The following is a 16769-nucleotide window of genomic DNA, read 5'->3' as shown; positions in this document are numbered from 1 at the left end:
GACAAGGGATGGAGGGACAGGACACAGGGAATGGCTCCCACTGCCAGAGGGCAGGGCTGGATGGGATATTGGGAATGAGGAATTGTTCCCTGTGAGGGTGGGCAGGCCCTGGCACAGGGTGCCCAGAGCAGCTGTGGCTGCCCCTGCATCCCTGGCAGTGCCCAAGGCCAGGCTGGGCAGGGCTGGGAGCAGCCTGGGACAGTGGGAGGTGTCCCTGCCATGGCAGGGGTGGCACTGGATGGGCTTTAAGGTCCCTTCCAACCCAAACCATTCTGGGATTCTGTGCAATTGTTGCAGTGAGCCAGAGAACAGGGAGAGAATGCAGCAAAGCACAACAAGGCTGGGACAGGAGATGCTGGCAGCAGCCTGGGGCCATTCCAGATGTGCAGAACACCAAGGGCTGCAGCCTCAGACACTGATGTGCAGTGTGGGACAGCTCCTGAGGAGGATGCTGAGCTCCACCCCTGAGCAGGAGATGGGAACACACTGAGCACCTGCCTCAGCTCCTGCCAGCCTCAGCCTGGGCAGCTGGGCCAGGGCAGCACAGCTTTAGCAGCTACAACAAGGAACAAGGAAAATAAAAAAGCTTGAACTATCTCCCACCAATCTGTTTTGTCCAAAGTAATCTTCTTTCTCCCAAGCCAATATTGACTCCCCAAGGCAAGGAGCAAACAGTTCTGTACGTGCTGTACAGCCCAGCCCCTTATCAGGGCTGAGACAGAAGTGCAGTTCACACCACAAAGACTTGGAAGAGATTTTATACAAAATGTTTGGTTTTTCTACCAGAGCTCTACCCAGTGTCTGCAAAGCACCTCAAACCTCCTCCCCATGGCACCCTCAAACTGCACCACTGTCAAAACAAGACATATTTTACTCATTTTATTTTCTCCTTCAACTTCTACAGAGCCATTTGTATCATTTTAAACAAACTCTTTAAATAAGACAAAGGCAATAAACTCCTGCTGTCTGACTTTCACCAATAAAGCTCTCTGTGCAGAGTTCAGGGGGTGGTGTTAATGCAGATTTTAATAAAACCAGCCCATTTTAAGGCTCTCTGTTCCCCATCCCCATAATACAAGAACAGCTTGGGAAGCCAAGGCTCTGCTTCACCCCTGAGACACCTTCCTGCACAGCACTCCTGGGCACACAGATCAGCCCTTGAAACAGCCAGGAGCTCACTCCACATTCCCCTCTCCTTGTTCCCCCAGTTCCAGAACTGGAAGCACGTCACCATATGGAGCCAAAGGACTGAGTCCCACCTGCAGCTCTGAACTGAGACACCAACACACCATGGCAGCACTCACACAGCCCCAGGGCCTGCAGGAATTGCTGAGGAATGGTCACTAATTCCAACTTTCTTATAGGATTTTGCTGAATCCCACTGCCACTGCCTGCACAGCTCAGTCTCAGCAATGGCAATTTAAGTTTTACCCCAGAAAACAAACCAAGGGCAGCCACAGCCTGCAGAGAGAACTCAAAGGAGAAAAACATTGGAGCAAACGGCTTTGCTGCCCAAATCAAAGTTCCACAAGCAGCCAGTCAAGTCTCAGCACTCCCTGAGACTTCAGCTGGCTTTTCACAGCTGCCTGGGCATTGAGGTGGCAGTGCCAGGGCACTGGGTCATCCCTGCACCTCCACCTCAACTGTCCCCACACGAAAATCATTCTGTTCTTACAGCCAAACCACCCCTCTGGCATTTCCAGCAACTGGAAAAATCACATCAATAAACACCACCTGCATTTTTAAATTTAATTCTTAAATTTAACTGCAGGGATGTGCCTCTTCTGTATCTTCTGTCACCACCACGAGGAGGAAGCTGCAGCTGTGACCAGGCAGAATGGACCAAGCATCAAAGCAAAGACATCTCCCCTTTCCTCAGGACACAGGGAGGCACCAGCAGCACCCAGAGCCCTGAGCTCAGCTCAGCAGCTGCTGTGCAATGAGGAAGACAAAGGTTCCCAAAGGTGAGGGGCAGCGAGCATCTGTGTGTCCCATCCAGATGGAGAGAATGAGACCACAGCAGGGAACAAGGCAGAAAACAGATTTTTGAATTTTTGAACCTCCCCAAGCCAAGGTGCAGACTTAAACAGCCAAAGGCATTACAGCCAATCTCAGGCACCCTCAGCCTCCTGAGATGTTGTGATGTGAATTAACTGCTCCCCTGCAACACCTTTGCTGTATTCAGACTGAAAGTTTTAGAAACAGGTCAGAGTTAGCAATTTTAAAATGCCAGAAACCCTAAAAACTTGGCCATTTACTCAGGAATAAACTCCTCTTTAGCTAAAGCTGCAATGGGGACAGGGTGCTCCCTTCAGTTTTGCTCTGGGCACCTCCTTTCTGTGTTTTAGCCCTAAAAGAAGTATCCAAATATTTGTTTTGTTAAAAGCCCTTGGGGAAGCCAGCCTTTCCTCCCTTCATTTTGTCACTCCTGGGGCACAGCAGAAGCTGCAGCCAGATCGTGGCACTGTCCCACTCTGCTCATGTTACAGTAACAGCAAATCCATCCTTCCCAAAGTCCTGATACCAGAATTTAATCAATGGCAATGCCATTTACCTGGTTCTCACTGAGAAATCTCTCACAGGAGCAGCAGGGAGGAAAAAGCATCTTGGTGTGTCAGCAGCAGATTGAGACCTCACTGCTGACAGTGCTCTGTGCACTCTGTCACTCTGCACCCTGGAGCAGATGCTGCAAGGGGCAGGAGGCAACACAGGGCTCACAAATACTCAGCAACCTCCCCAGTTCCTTCTCTGGACCATTTTTAAATCATTAAACCACCCTAAAGATTGGAAGCACAGCCAGGCATGGATTGTTCTTGTGGAATAAACCCCTGGGGACCCAGCCAGCCCCCCAGGTTCACTGACAGCACTGCTGGCACCCACAGCACAGGCATTTCATGGAGTGAACTCTGCCTGCGGCCTCCCACAGCAGCACAGCCACCCAACACTGCTGGAAACCCCTCCAGAGTCATTTCTGTGTCAGGATAAATCTTCAAAAGCATAAAGGGAGGTGTGAAGGTTCAGCTCACACTGGTTTGCAACACAAACAGTCTCTCCTTGCACCTGGAAAACCTCCAAACCATCCATTGAGAACTGAACTTCTTGATTTGGTTACTACCCTGCACTGAAGAGATTTAACCCCTGGCAGCCCCAGCTGTGGAATTCTGGCAAGGAGCAGACAGGGCACCACTGGTCACCCATCAGGAGCCTTTTCCCAGTCCAGTTAAGGCAGAGTACATCACTGGCAGTTCCCAGAGCAGACAACAGCCCTTGATTTCTGAGTGCACCAGTGCTGCTGTCCTCAGTGCCTTCATTTGCTCAGTGCCAACAAAGAGAGGCCCTGGTGGGTTTGGAGTTTGGTATTTGGATGTTCCCATGAATCCAATGCTCCCACAGCCCCACACCACAGCAGCACAGGAGCCTTGTGTACTTTATGGGCTGGAGGAGAAGGATTCTGCATCCTGAACAATGAAGGGGAAGGTGGTTGGGCTCCAGGGTCCCATTCCAGCACCTTCTCCTTCCGGGTTTAACCAGAGGTTGCCAACCTCTCCTGGTGCAGGTTTGGTTATTGTGCAGGTCTCAAGGAGCCAGAGCCTCCAGACTGAGCTCTGCCCTTGCACACAGCTGAGCAGGGAGACAGAAAGGATGGGCAGGGTCTATAAAACTGGAGAAAGCAGTGTCAGGGAGAAAGGCTGGAATGACTCTAAGGTAATAATGTAATACTGGAAGGCATGTAAACAATTCTGGATCATGTTAGCTCCTTGACTGTAGGAAAAGGAATACTGACACACCTTAACTGCACCAAGAACGCTTACAATGGTGTCAGGAACACATTCTTCAGATGCAAGAGGTATTTGCAGAATTGCTACCTGAAAGTTGGAAGTACAACCCACTGTGGGGAGGGGGAAGTTGTAATCCAGGTGAGTAGGAAGCTGCTGGAAAACTCTGCCCTGAAAACACTCACACTGCTGCTCATTGGGAACAGCCTCCAAACAGGCAACAGCATCTGGGGCACAGGGATTTGGGGGTGAGGATCCCCTGGTCTGTTGTGTGCTGGCAGATTGAGCAAAGAAGATGAATTCTGAGCAGCTTTGCTATCAATGGAATACTGACATGGATAAAGAGCAGCTTTGCAGGACCTGTGCACAGAGTTCTGTTTAACTGAGATCCAGCAATCCCACAGTCACATCTCAGAAAGGCTTCACAGGCTCCATGCAGACTGTGGAGAGGAGATGGAACAGGAACCCCACAATGGATACATTTATTACTCATACCCCAAAACCACATGGGGATGAGAGGAAGAATCAACACACTCTGACTTGAGTTCAGATGGAAAGAGCCCCCATTCCATCAGCAGCCAGTGCAGCACCACCTTTCCCCAGCTCTTCCCTGGCTGACCAACTTGTTTTGGGAATAAAAATCCTTTCACTTGATTTGGTGTCAGAGGGAGTTGGCTGAACTAGAACAGTTCAATGGTCAATATGATCCCCAGCAGGGCACCAAATGCCAGAGAGGGAGGTGGTGGAAGCACGCAGAGGGCACAGACTGGCACAGCCCAAGCCCCCAGGCCCAGAGCTCCCTCTGTGCAAGCAGCTCCTGCAGGCTCTGCTCCCAGGGACCTGCACAGAGCTCTCTGCAGGGCTGGGCAATGTTTGTGCTTCTCAGCTCACTACAAGGACTGTTCCCTATTGCTGCTTGCAGCAGCAGGAAGGGAGCATTCTAATTTCCTCCCTGCTGCAAAAGCACAGAGGTGTGTGTGTGTGTGTGCGCGTCTGTGTGTGTGTCTGTGTGTGTCTCTGTGTGTGTGTGTCTGTGTGTGTCTGTGTGTGTCTCTGTGTGTCTCTGTGTGTGTGCGTCTGTGTGTGTGTCTGTGTGTGTGTGTGTCTGTGTGTGTGTGTGTCTGTGTGTGTGTCTGTGTGTGTGTGTGTGTCTGTGTGTGTGTGTGTGTGTGTGTGTGTGTAAAATCCTGAAAATATTGTGCAGCACCATTGGTTCAGTCCAGAGGGAAGCTGGGATACTCAACTGTGTTTGGTGGCTTCCAAAGTGTCACCAGCTTGGGACCAAATATTGCCAAAGGTAACATCCTCACAGTGGTTGGTAGTTCAAAGAGGCTCAAACTCTGTCTCATCACTCCCATTAAACCCATGAATGATTCATCTCTCCCAGTCCCTTCCACGAAAAGTCCCAAATGAAATTAACAAAACCCCAAGAAACCAAACAGGAATAAAATAAATAAATAAATAAAGGCATTCCCAAAACATTTATTTTGCTTCTCTGTCTCTCTCCAATCAGCTCAGAGACACCGATGGCACCTACCTTCACCCACTGAGCTGCACACGGAGCAGGGAGCCCTGAACTGCAGCACTCCCGTGGTCTCTCCTGCTTCTGGACATCTGTCCCCAGAGCTGGCACTGTCCCAACCCTCCTTCCATTCCCAGGATCAGTAACTCATTGGCTATATGGAAAAGAAGTGTATCCAAAGCACACGATGGCACATGGAGGCTGCAGAAGCACGGGGAAAGGGGAACAGAAGGGCAGCAGCTGCTCCTCCTGCCCTGACTAAAGGCTGAGCCATGGCACAACTCCCCTCCAGCCCAGCCCAAAGGGTGCCACCCCTCGCCCAGACATTCTTGTGGTGCATTACTGGCACTTTATAGCAGTCTCATATGGTAGATACATGCACATGTCTGTGTGTTACATACAAAAGGTCTGATAACAGTAAAACATTGTTCCGAGAGATATAAAAAACCCAAGGAGTTGCATTAGCCAAAAAAAGTGTTTTGTGAGAAACGACAATAAAAATGATATAACCACAGCTTTTCTTTTCTTTAAAATTAGATAAATACCCAAAGCTATGATTTCACTTGGGGCCTCTGTACCTTGACAGGGAGTCCAATGGAGTATATCTGAAGGCACTTAATATCCTCTACTCAGCTGTAAGATGGTTGCACAGGGAGCTGGGGAGCTTGGGATGTGGTTTGGGGCATGGAGGAGAGAGATGGATGAAAACAAGCCCTGAAGAGCCATGATCCACACAGCCCCAGGTGCCGAAATGAACACAAACGTACAACCCAGGTGTGGAGAAGGTCTCTCTTGGAAAAGAAAACTGCCAATTGCAAAAGTCTGTGTGTTTCTATGGACAGAGCACTTCATGCAACTCTGACAGTTCATCATACACTCTTAGAGATATTTAGCTTTGTCAGTTCATTGACCTCCTCAGTCCCCATCTCCTCACAGTCATCCTTTTCCACGGCTTTGCCAAACCTGCACCTCTCCTCTGCCTTGGCCGCGTCCTTCTGGAGCTTCTTGGCGGGAGGAAGGATGTCCTTGGCTTCTGAGCTATCTGTGCCATGGGCTATCTTATCAGAATTCTGTACAGAAGGCACCAGGTTGGCAATCTCGTCCGTGGGAGACCGCCCAATGCTGCCATCCACTTGAACCCGAATGTCTGGAGATATGGACAACTGGTGGTGGGGCACGATGCCGTTGTCCATGCACTTGGGGTAAAGGTAGGTCTTCATCTGCCCCTTCCCCTTCACATTGACCGTCCCCCTGTAGTCAAAGTCATACCCCATCTTGCTGAGGATGCGGTAGCTCTCCTCACTCACCTGGATGCGGCACTCGACGCCGGTGGTGTCCATCCTGCTGGCGATGTTCACAGTGTCCCCCCAGATGTCGTAGAGCAGCTTGGTGGTGCCGATGACCCCGGCCGTGAGGGGGCCGTGGTTGAAGCCGATGCGCAGCTTGAAGTTAAACCACAGCATGTTGTTGTTGAAGTCGTCCACCACCCGCATCATTTCTTTGGCAAATTCAAAAAGGGTCTGCAGGTGCCCGTGGGGATGGCTGCTGTCCTGGCACTGCGACGTGTTCAGCCCCGACGCCGCCATGTAGGTGGCCCCGATGGTTTTGATCTTCTCGATGCTGCTGTAGTGGGGTTGGCTCAGCAGCTCGTCGAAGTCCCCGATGAGCTCGTTCAGGACCCGGTAGCACTCCTTGCCTCCCTCGTAGTTCTCCTCGTAGAACTCGCTGAAGTTCACGATGCTGGCAAAGATCACCCCGCCGCTGTCGTGGTTTTTGGAATAGCTCTGGGACACCTTCAGCTGCTCGGCCACGTGGTAGGGGATGATGTTCCTCAGCAGCCAGTCAGCCTGATCCCTCATGCTCTGGATCTTGGTGCGGTGCAGGTCGGCCTCCACGTCGCCGTGGTAGTGCAGGCGGTAACTGACCTCGAACTCGCGGTTCAGGAACCAGACGAGCAGGAGCAGCAGGAAGGACACCAGAACCACCTCCTGGCCGATGAGCTCCGCCGGCCGCCGCGCCTCGCTTGGCGCCGAGCTGTTGCACGGGCTCTTCCTGGAGCTGCACAGGGGGAGAACACACAGGGGTGTTTTAACTTAGGGCATGGCCATCCCTGCCCCACAGGTAGAAATGCTGGATTAGAAAGGCTAAATTATAAAATATCCATTGAGAACTTCATCTGCTGTTAAGGAAACGCCAAAGAATTAATTTAATTCTTAAACTCACCAAGTACTTCCATAAACTTATCAAGAATTTCTTTATCATCATGTTCAGTGGCACAGCCCAATCCTGTTTTAAGGACTTCACCAAGGAAACAGTTATTATTACATCTAAATATATTATATCTATATATGTAAAAGCACTGTATGTAAATATGTACCTCTGTGTGTGTTTAGGTATCTGAGTGCACTGAATGTCTGCATGTGGGGGTGCCTGTGAGTTTCCTGGAATTTATCTGGTTTTGTATTTTTTATTACCTCCAATATTCAGAACCAGCTGCTTTACACCCCTGTGCCTTTCCCTTGTGTCCTCACCAAGGACCAGGAACCTTTGTCATGTGCCTTTCATGCTACACAAGAAGGGTTTGGGAGAAGATAACCCTGTTATCACACATTGTGGAGAACCCCATGGCAGGGGCTTGGAACTTCATGAGATTTAAGGTCCTTCTGACCCAGCCCAGTCTGGGGTTCTATGAGCTGCATGGAAGTGGGGAACATGGCTGTGCTTTTCTGTGATAAAACCACTTCAGCTTTTCATGGCGGAGACAGAAAGTTTCTCCAAGTGCCAAGATTACATAAAATAATCAAGAATTCCTGTCTGCCATAGATTGGGAGCAATATTTCAGATCCTTCCGACAGTTCAGTGCCTGCCTGTGCAGATTATGAGGCGCTGATGGAGCCTCTGCCAGTGCCAAACCACCCTGAACGAGGAGACATCTGCACTCTCCAATCTCAACTTTCTGCAGAGATGCAAAGGCACAAATTGAATCTGAGCAGGCCCCACCTATGCACTCCCAGAAGCGAAGGCTGAGCACAGACAGCTTGGCATGCAGTCATTTCTGCAGGGATCCAACTGCATTTTTGGGATAAAATTATGCCAAAGCTTGAGATCTGATATGAGCAGACATGCGGTGAAGTTTTCGAGTTAAGAGAAGGTTTGAAAAGGGAAAGCATCACATCAACCTTGCTCCTGGAGAGCCAGACAGGAATCCACACTCAGCACCTGCCTGCACTTCTCTGGGAAGGCAGGAGGGGATTAAAACTCAGCACAACTGGAGCAACAGCTCAAGAAGAAAGGTTGAGTTTGTTACTGTAACATATGAAAACATTCCTGAGTTCATTTTGTTGCTTCATGTCCATGGGGGACAGGCTTCCACTCTGGATATATTTCAGAACTGAACTTTATTACAGGCACAGTTTTTTTTTCTGAGTTTCATTCTCAAATACTTGATTGACAGGAAAGTGTGATGAAACAAAACCACAGCACAGCTGTGAGACAGATGAACGTGCCCCATATCCAAAAACATTTCTCTGTGCCATAGTCTTTGTATCTGTTCCCTTTTTTACAGAAATCCTATGGGGAAAAAAGTTTCTGGTGAGTGAAATATTTACAAGAGAGTGCAGGCTGAATTTCAGATGAAAGATAGGACAGATTACATTGAAAATGACTTCCTTTGTTTTCTACCATAAATACACTTCTCCCAGGAGAAGTGAAGGTGTATTCATTTTATTCCCTCTTCACAAGGGGACCATGAAAGGAGGAGCTGGCCCAACTTAAACAGAGCCCCACCATCAGATTCCTGTAATTGCTGTACCAAGACACTCCCTCCTCACTGATTCTCAACAGAACCTCTGCCATGAACCTGTTTATTTCCTCCCTTGAAAGACAAGTCAGAGACAAAGACAAGGACAAGGTTTAGTGGTGGCCTTGGCTGGTTTCAATGATCTTTGTTGGTCCCTTTTATTCTATGATTCCCTGATCTTGGAGGTTTTTTCCAGCCTAAATTATTCCATAATTAACGACTAGCAGGGAACAATTCCTGAAATACAATCCCTGTTATTTTGGAGGTGACAAAATGCCCTCCCAGCTTGATGGGCCAATAAAACAAAATTATGTGGGTCAGAGAAAATATCTTGGAAAATAAGAAGAGATGGGGGAAAGTGAGGAAGGAATCTGGATTAAGGAGCACAATTCAGGTTCTTTGAATCTGAGTTCATTATTTCACACATCTTGTGGGCAGAGATCTGTTACTGACTCTGTTACTGCTCTGAGAGTTTGATCCAGATAATCCCCTCTAACATCAGACATTCCTGCCACAGGGATTTATTTAAGCCATTAAGGGCTTTTTATTTACAGTGTTGTGTACAAAACACTCTCAAAGCACTTTAACTCCTCTGCAGTGGATGAGGTGAGCACCCAAACGTTCTGTGAGAAGCAGTGGTGGCAGGATCTGTCTTTGGGGAAGGAGCTGCTGCTCCCACTCCCATTCCTGGAGCTCCCCATGAGCTGCTCAGCGTGCCCTGACCCCGTGGGCTCCAGCCCTGAGATGTGCATGGGCAGGGAGGGACTCACTGTGCCCTGACCTCCTCCTGTGAATGGGGAATGGGGTGGGATCCCTGCTCCAGAGCAGGAAATTTTATCCCATTGTGCATCAGGATGGAAAACCCTGATTCCAGCCTGAAGGAGAGAGGAACTGCATCACCCTCATGTGGAATTCCAGCCTGAGATGTTGCAGTGACCAGGGTACAGGACCTACAGGGCTGGAAATCACCTAAATCACCTCCCCAGGCAGCAGCCATGACCTGGAGTCACTCTGGAATGAAAAGAAGAAAAACTCTCCACAGCTCCAACAGGAAGGATCAATCCCCCACTGCCCAATCTTTCTCAATTCTGCTTTTTATGAGGTGCTGCAGCAGAAAACTGACTTTAAAAATCATTCCAATTGAGATCTTGAGCTGACAGTGTCTCTTTAACTCAAACTGGTGAAATGCTGCCTGGCACAGCCCCCTCACTATTAACTTGGCACCTCCATCCAGGCTGTGAACATGGAACAAGTGAGACTCCAGAGACAGAATCTCCTTTGGCTTGATCACAAATCATCAAGATAATGGCTTCCCACTTACAGAACTTTCTGGAAAGCCAGTTTGCTTCTGAGCCAGTAACCCCTGTTTGGATTTGGATATCTTGCTATATTGAAAGAGGAGCCTCAGCCTGCTAAATCTGAGAAGAATGCAAGGGAGGAAAGGTGTGGAAAAGGGGATCAAAGTGCTGCTGTCCATGGAAAACCTGCAGTGGGTGCCTACAAACCCTTCCCTGCACCCAGGTGAGTGCAGCCTCCCCTCAAGTGGCCAATTCCTGCTTCCCCCTGGAAAGTGGCACATCCCAGCTGCTCTGAGGTGAGGAAAGAATGAAAATGAGAAATGTTTCCTGCTTCAAAGTTCATGGCTGTATCCTTTGGGCTGCCTGGAAAACAAGAGAAACTCCACATTTCTATTTACAGACAGTCCAGAGGTGAACTCTAAGGCTTCATTACCATTGCTACTGTCTCTCTTCCCAGGCAACATTAATATTATCTCAATTCTTGATCAAGGAAAGGGAACAACCTCATTACAGACAACACACAACCTTGTCTAGCCCTCCTAGAACATGAGAAAACTTCAGTGCTGAGTGGGGTAAGCAAGGAACCTGATTTATGTAATTCTGGCAGAAAGGTGCAGCAAAAGATTTTGTTAGGCTAAGAGTTTCACCTTCTGTTAGTCCATGACCAGAAAAAAGGGGAAAATCTGTACTCTAGAAATGTGGTATTCAATAATATACACTATAAGAATCCTGAAGAAAGAAGGCAAATTCTGTTTAATGGCAGGAACAGAACAGGATTAACTCCCAGCTCTCTCTTTTAACTCCCAATGTTTGTTAATGTCCAGGTTTGGGCAGGGCCAGGCAGGAGAGCTGGACTGGAGGGCAGTGCTGAGCAGAATTAGCACATGGGTCTCTTCCTCAGCTGAAGGAGCACAGACAACATCCTAATAAAAAGTGGGAAATGGAGTTTAGGAATGTTTAACAGGTGACATTTTCTGGTCACTGCCTTGCTTGGCCTTCAGATCACAAGCCAAGCCTTGCAAAGGAGGGAAAGCTTCACTCCACAGCTGCTCACCACAGACACCTCCATGGTCTGGTCAGCAACTCTCACTTCCCCTGTCATCACTCAGAAGTTACATATTTATGGAAGAAAAATATCTGCAGGAAAACAATGCTTGACAGGTGATCTTCTCACAGATTTCTGTCACTGAGGGGAAGACCCAGCTGTCAAAGGTTTCAGGCAGGATGAATTATTGATCAGTGATCAGCAGCTGCCCAGGAGCCTGCTGGGGAAGAGGTTTGGAATTCTGAGGAGCACAAAAGCTTCACAAACAAAAAATAAGGATCCAAACTTAGGCTGATCCTGAGACACCACTGGAGTGATCAGCACAGGGATGTTTACCAAAAAAAAAAAAAAAAAGGAAAAAATAAAAAAAAAAGCCCCCTCTATCCCTCTATTCTTTTGGCTTTAAATTTCCATTCTAGATTCAATGAACTGGAATCCTGTTACAAAAAAGATCTTTCATTAATCAAAACCAGGAAAAAGGAAAATCCATGTAAGAAAATCCAGAGCCCCCTCAAACTCCAACACTGCAGTAAGAGCTGAGTCCTTGGTGCAGAAATACCCAAAGCAACCCTGTTCTCATCCCTCTCTACCAAACCCCATGTGTTTTCTGAACTACCACAGCATTTGTGGAGATGAGAGTTATTAGAAAGGAATTTTGTTTTCACACAACCTCCCAGGACAAGCTCCTGAAACCCCTTTTACCAAAGTCACAGCTCCACAGTTCAGTCAAACCCAGCATGGCCCAAATATTGCCCCCAAATTCGCAATGAGCAAACCCAGACTGGGCTAATACCAAGGGCCAGGAAAAACACTTCAAATGGTATTGAAAAAACTTGCAATAAACCCATGAGAAACTCAACACTGAAATCATCAGAGTGAATCTTTAACACTCTTATTTTAAGGGGCCATTAATTACCCAGGAAGGGATTTTTGTTTGCTTTGAAAGGCTCCAGGGTAAATTCCCTTTGCTCTCAGTTTTATGACTCCCTGCCCTGCCTGGGAAGGTGACAGCCAGGCCCAGAGTGTCACATCCCAGCCTGGGAAGGCAGCTGGCTGCACATCCAGCTATTCCACAGCTTTCCTCTGCCCCAGGGAATTCTCACCTGCCCAGCTGTGAGAGCATCCAACTCCCACTGCTTCTGAATGGTGCAAATCAGCCAAGGAAATCAAAGAAACAGCTCGTGGTGGACACATAATGCTCTAAAAACTGCTGCTACTGGAAAAACAGATGCTGTTTTAAATAGTTCCTCCACAGTTCTATTTCCTAGAAATCCAATTTAAGGAGAAAATATCATTACACAACTCTGTGAGAGCAGCACCAGCCCTGATGAGTTTTGGTCATACCCAAGTAATCTGTAAAGGAAATTACAGGAGAAGCTTAAACACAACTTGCTGAACCAATTTGTTGAATTCCCAAGTTATTACTGTGGATGCAAAGTTTTGCTCCCTGTAATTCACTGAAAATGTTTCTATCCCTGAATATAAAGATGGTAATTTTATAGAAAGCTTACCTAAAGTTCTGTGCCAAATCTAGATGAGGAGCTTCCATGGAGCTGAAATGAGAAAAGCACTGATTTCAGAGGGAAAGCTAAAGCAATAAACAAACATCCTGCAGCATTCCAGACAGAATTTTCCATTTCCCTATTGCACAGACCAAGAACTGCACTGCAGACCTGATAACTGCACACAAACTTTGTCTGAACATGACTTATCTGCTTGGGAGAGAGAACCAGCCAGAGCTGCAAATCCCTGAGAAGGGAAACTGGAACTTTGGAATGCCTGGAACAAGTAATTGTTAAACAATCCCAGCTTACCTGGAAATAGGGAAAAGCAATCCCAGAGCTCTAAACTCCATAATGCCTTCATCTTATGTGAGCACACAGCAGAAATATTTTAAAAATAAAACACAAAGAGAACAAACCCCAACATCTCCAAACAAAAACTAAAACAAAAAAAACCAAACCAAAACCAAACAAACAAACAAACCAAACCACCCAAAACCAAAAAACCTCCCAAATCCCCAAAACCCTAACAAACACAGAACCTGTTTTTTAAAATGCCATTAGAGAAAATAATTAATTCAAACACTTTGTTTATTAATTTGAATTGCAATTTCTACAGTGCAACCAAGTAGCAAGAGTGCATCAAACTCTCAGGATTAGTTATAATTGGAAAAGGAAGTCAAAGTGCAGACAGGGCTGCAGCTGCCACCATGACAAAAATATTATCACAATCATGGTAAGAGACAAACAAAAAGACGATTATTAACAAACTGAAGCAATGGGTTTCACTGACTAAACCTGTGTGACTCTTGTTCAGGATTAATTCTATCAATTACCTTTCAGACCTGCAGTTCAACAGCTCTATTACTTGAAATATTTATTTTTGAGGGATGAAATAACAACATATTCCATGATTTCTGAACCTTGCCCATTAATGGTCACTGCTGTTCACACCACAAGTGGAAATAAGAGAATTATTAAGAGAATGGGGTTTCTTATCATTCACAGAGCCCCTTTAGCACCCAGCAAGAGCTGATGCTGTGACCTGACACAACAGCAAGGTCTCCACCTCCCACCTTTGGAAGAGCCATTAATAAATCTGAAATGCAGGGAAAATGTCCAGTTCTGGGTCTTTCTCTCTGCACAAAGTCTCAACCCAGAGCTTGTCCACGAGAGTATCCATGGCCCCTTCCCCAGGCTCTGCCAGGAGCCCCAGGAGCTCCAGGAACTGCTGGGGAATGGGGGAAGAGCAAGCAGGGAACCAAGAAATGGCACTGAGGGCCTGCTCTCTGCTAATTCCCCTGCAAAACCAAGCCTGGGTTGAGTTTGGAGCCAGGGGGGTTGGGCTCTGCTCCCAGGGAACAAGAGACAGCACAAGAGGAAACAGCCTCAGGTTGTGCCAGGGGAGGTTTGGATGGATAGCAGGGGAAAATGTCTTAAGCAAAAGCCCTGGCACAGCTGCCCAGGGCAGTGCTGGAGTCCCCATCCCTGGGGGATTTAGAAGTCCTGTGGATGTGGCACTTGGGGACATGGGGCAGTGTGGCCTTGGCAGTGCTGGGGGACAGCTGGATTTGATGGCCTCAGAGGGTTTTTCCAAACTCCAGGGTTTGTGATTCCAGGGCTCTCAGTGAAGCTGAGCCACTGAAAGCACCAGTGCCACAAAGGGAAAAAGGAAAAACCACAGGGAGAAATCTTTGGGACTGGGAGAGGGTCACTCAGGGCCGGGGACAGATGGGGGATCCTGAACCCAATGGGACAAACCCATGAGGAGACAGGGAGGCTTCAGAACCAAACACTCCCTTCCTGCCCTGCAGCTGGAGAGATCTCCCCTGCCTTCCCTGTCCAAGTCCTCTGCAGACAGATAAGAAAGGGATTTTTCTGTAGTCACTATGATTTACAAATCATTTGTCAACTGACTCCAGCTCCAGGATATTTTTTCCCAGGACTTTCTCCCTTCAACCCTTCCAGCCACCTCAAATCACAGATGTGAACAGGTGCAGGAGGGGACTTTTATTCTCCCTTTTTTTTTAAATATAAATTTGATCAAGAGTAAAAGAGACCACAGAAGACACTAAAGAGGCAATTAAAGCTAAATACTCACTAAAATATGTATCTGCAAACTCTTTTTGGTTTTTTTTTAAATGTTTTTCACCTTTTGATTCAGCAGGTCTCTGAAGGAGAGGAACTGACTGATTGAGGAGAAGACCTTGCTAAGTCCATCCCAAGGTGGGGTCTTAAGCCACTGAGAAGTGCAAGTTGGTTATAAAATTTTGCCAATAGGAGTAGAAGGCTGGAAGGACCCCCTTGACAAGAAAACAGCAGGAGAATACTGCAAACAAATTCTCCTTGCAGAAAATAATTTATCAGAGAAAAACTGGAAAAATTTAAGGTTATTGCACAGAAACTGCATTATCTTAATTCCTCTGGTTACAGTTCTGCAGAGTCCTCTGAAAAGGCAGGAAACTGAGAATGGAACTGGCTATTAGATCCCATTAAACCTAAGCACCTGCCTTGCACACTGGAAAATGCATTGAGGAAGGAGGTGGAAGAAGAATATGTGGATCCTAAGGGCAAAAATAAATCCAGAGGGGTGCTGGGGAGCAGTTGGGCTCTCTGGCACCACAAACACCTGGGAAATTCCTTAATAACACAGATTTTCAAACTAATGGTGAAAGGCAATTCTGTGGGTCTGTAACTGTGTCCTAGAAACACATCAGGAAGCACAGAGTGTCACACAGAAGAGGCACCCCTGAAATCCTTCAAAAAAAAAAAAAAAGAAGAAATAAAATCATTAAGGTTGAAATGCTGGAGAAAGTGATGGCAGACAGCAAATCCTGTGTACCAGCCCCTTGTTTCCCTGGCAGGAGCCCAGCTGAGCTCCCTGGAGTGAGGCTCACCTGGAGGGGCACAAGGACACGTAGAGCAGGATGAGCAGCACTGCTCCCACCACCGTTGCCAGCAGGGATCTCATCCAGGAGCTGAGCTGGCAGAAGTTACAGTACTGCACAATGGTGATGAGAATGGCACAACACATGAACATGGTGTACTGCAACAGAGAGAGAGAGGGGGGTTAGCAGCTGCCCAGGGCCCTGCCACACAGCCACCATGGAGAATTCCTCCTGGGGGATGGGCACAGGGGGTGAGCCCACATGGAGATGGACATCTTCCCTTCCAGCAGCAAGAAAACCTTTAGCACTGGAACTTTGCCACTGGACATCTTCCCTTCCAGCAGCAAGAAAACCTTCAGCACTGGTGCTTTGTCACTGTTTTCCCTGGATGGAGGTTTTATCACACACCAAGTTATTTCAGTAATTTCCAGAGCCTCCAGCTTACCTTGGTCAAAGCTCAGTCAGTGCCTCTTCTCATTCAAACAAAGGGAAAAAAAAAGGTGAAAATTCATGGTAAACTCCTCTCCACTGCTGGGGTTAGATCCTGCTTGCTCTACACTGAATATTGAAATTCCAATGCATTGGAAATGCAGAGTGCAACTTCACCCACCTGCCTGCTTTTAGAAACTCCTCAGAGAGGTTCCCACAGTGCCCTGGAACAGCTGAGTCCAGGGAAGGAAGGATCTGCCTCAGTGACAAAAGGCAGCTGCAGTCACTGCCAAAGGACAAGCTCACATTTTGATTAAGGTTTGATTGATATGAGGTTCCAAATTCCTCATCTCAAAACCCCTTTACCTGTCCACAGCTTGCCTGGATAAAGGAAGGGAAGTGCAGGACAGATGCACTGCCCAGAGCACCTTCATTTCCCCAGTACAACCTCACAGTGCTCAAAACTCTCAAGTGTGCCAATGATGTGCCAATTTTGGTTTCCCAAATATA

At 47.6% G+C, this 16769-nt stretch overlaps 1 protein-coding gene across 2 annotated transcripts in view; it reads right to left on the bottom strand.

Moving 5' to 3' along the window:
* Positions 1–5238: 5238 nt before the first annotated feature.
* Positions 5239–16769, bottom strand: part of ADCY9 (adenylate cyclase 9) — an 83996-nt gene continuing 72465 nt past the window's right edge. For both annotated transcript variants that reach the window (XM_054270648.1, XM_054270649.1), the window contains 3 exons: positions 15840–15988; positions 12952–12993; positions 5239–7356 (listed from right to left, as the gene is read on the bottom strand). In XM_054270648.1, the coding sequence (XP_054126623.1) occupies positions 6168–7356; positions 12952–12993; positions 15840–15988 (1380 nt within the window). In that variant the 3' untranslated portion in view covers positions 5239–6167. The remainder of the gene's footprint in view (positions 7357–12951; positions 12994–15839; positions 15989–16769) is intronic.

This window comes from Melozone crissalis, unplaced genomic scaffold (genome assembly GCF_028551555.1).
Source record: "Melozone crissalis strain CALT ecotype California unplaced genomic scaffold, PUWL_Pcris_2 ptg000012l_1, whole genome shotgun sequence".
Lineage (NCBI taxonomy): Eukaryota > Metazoa > Chordata > Aves > Passeriformes > Passerellidae > Melozone > Melozone crissalis.
This window is presented reverse-complemented; position numbering and strand designations above follow the sequence as displayed.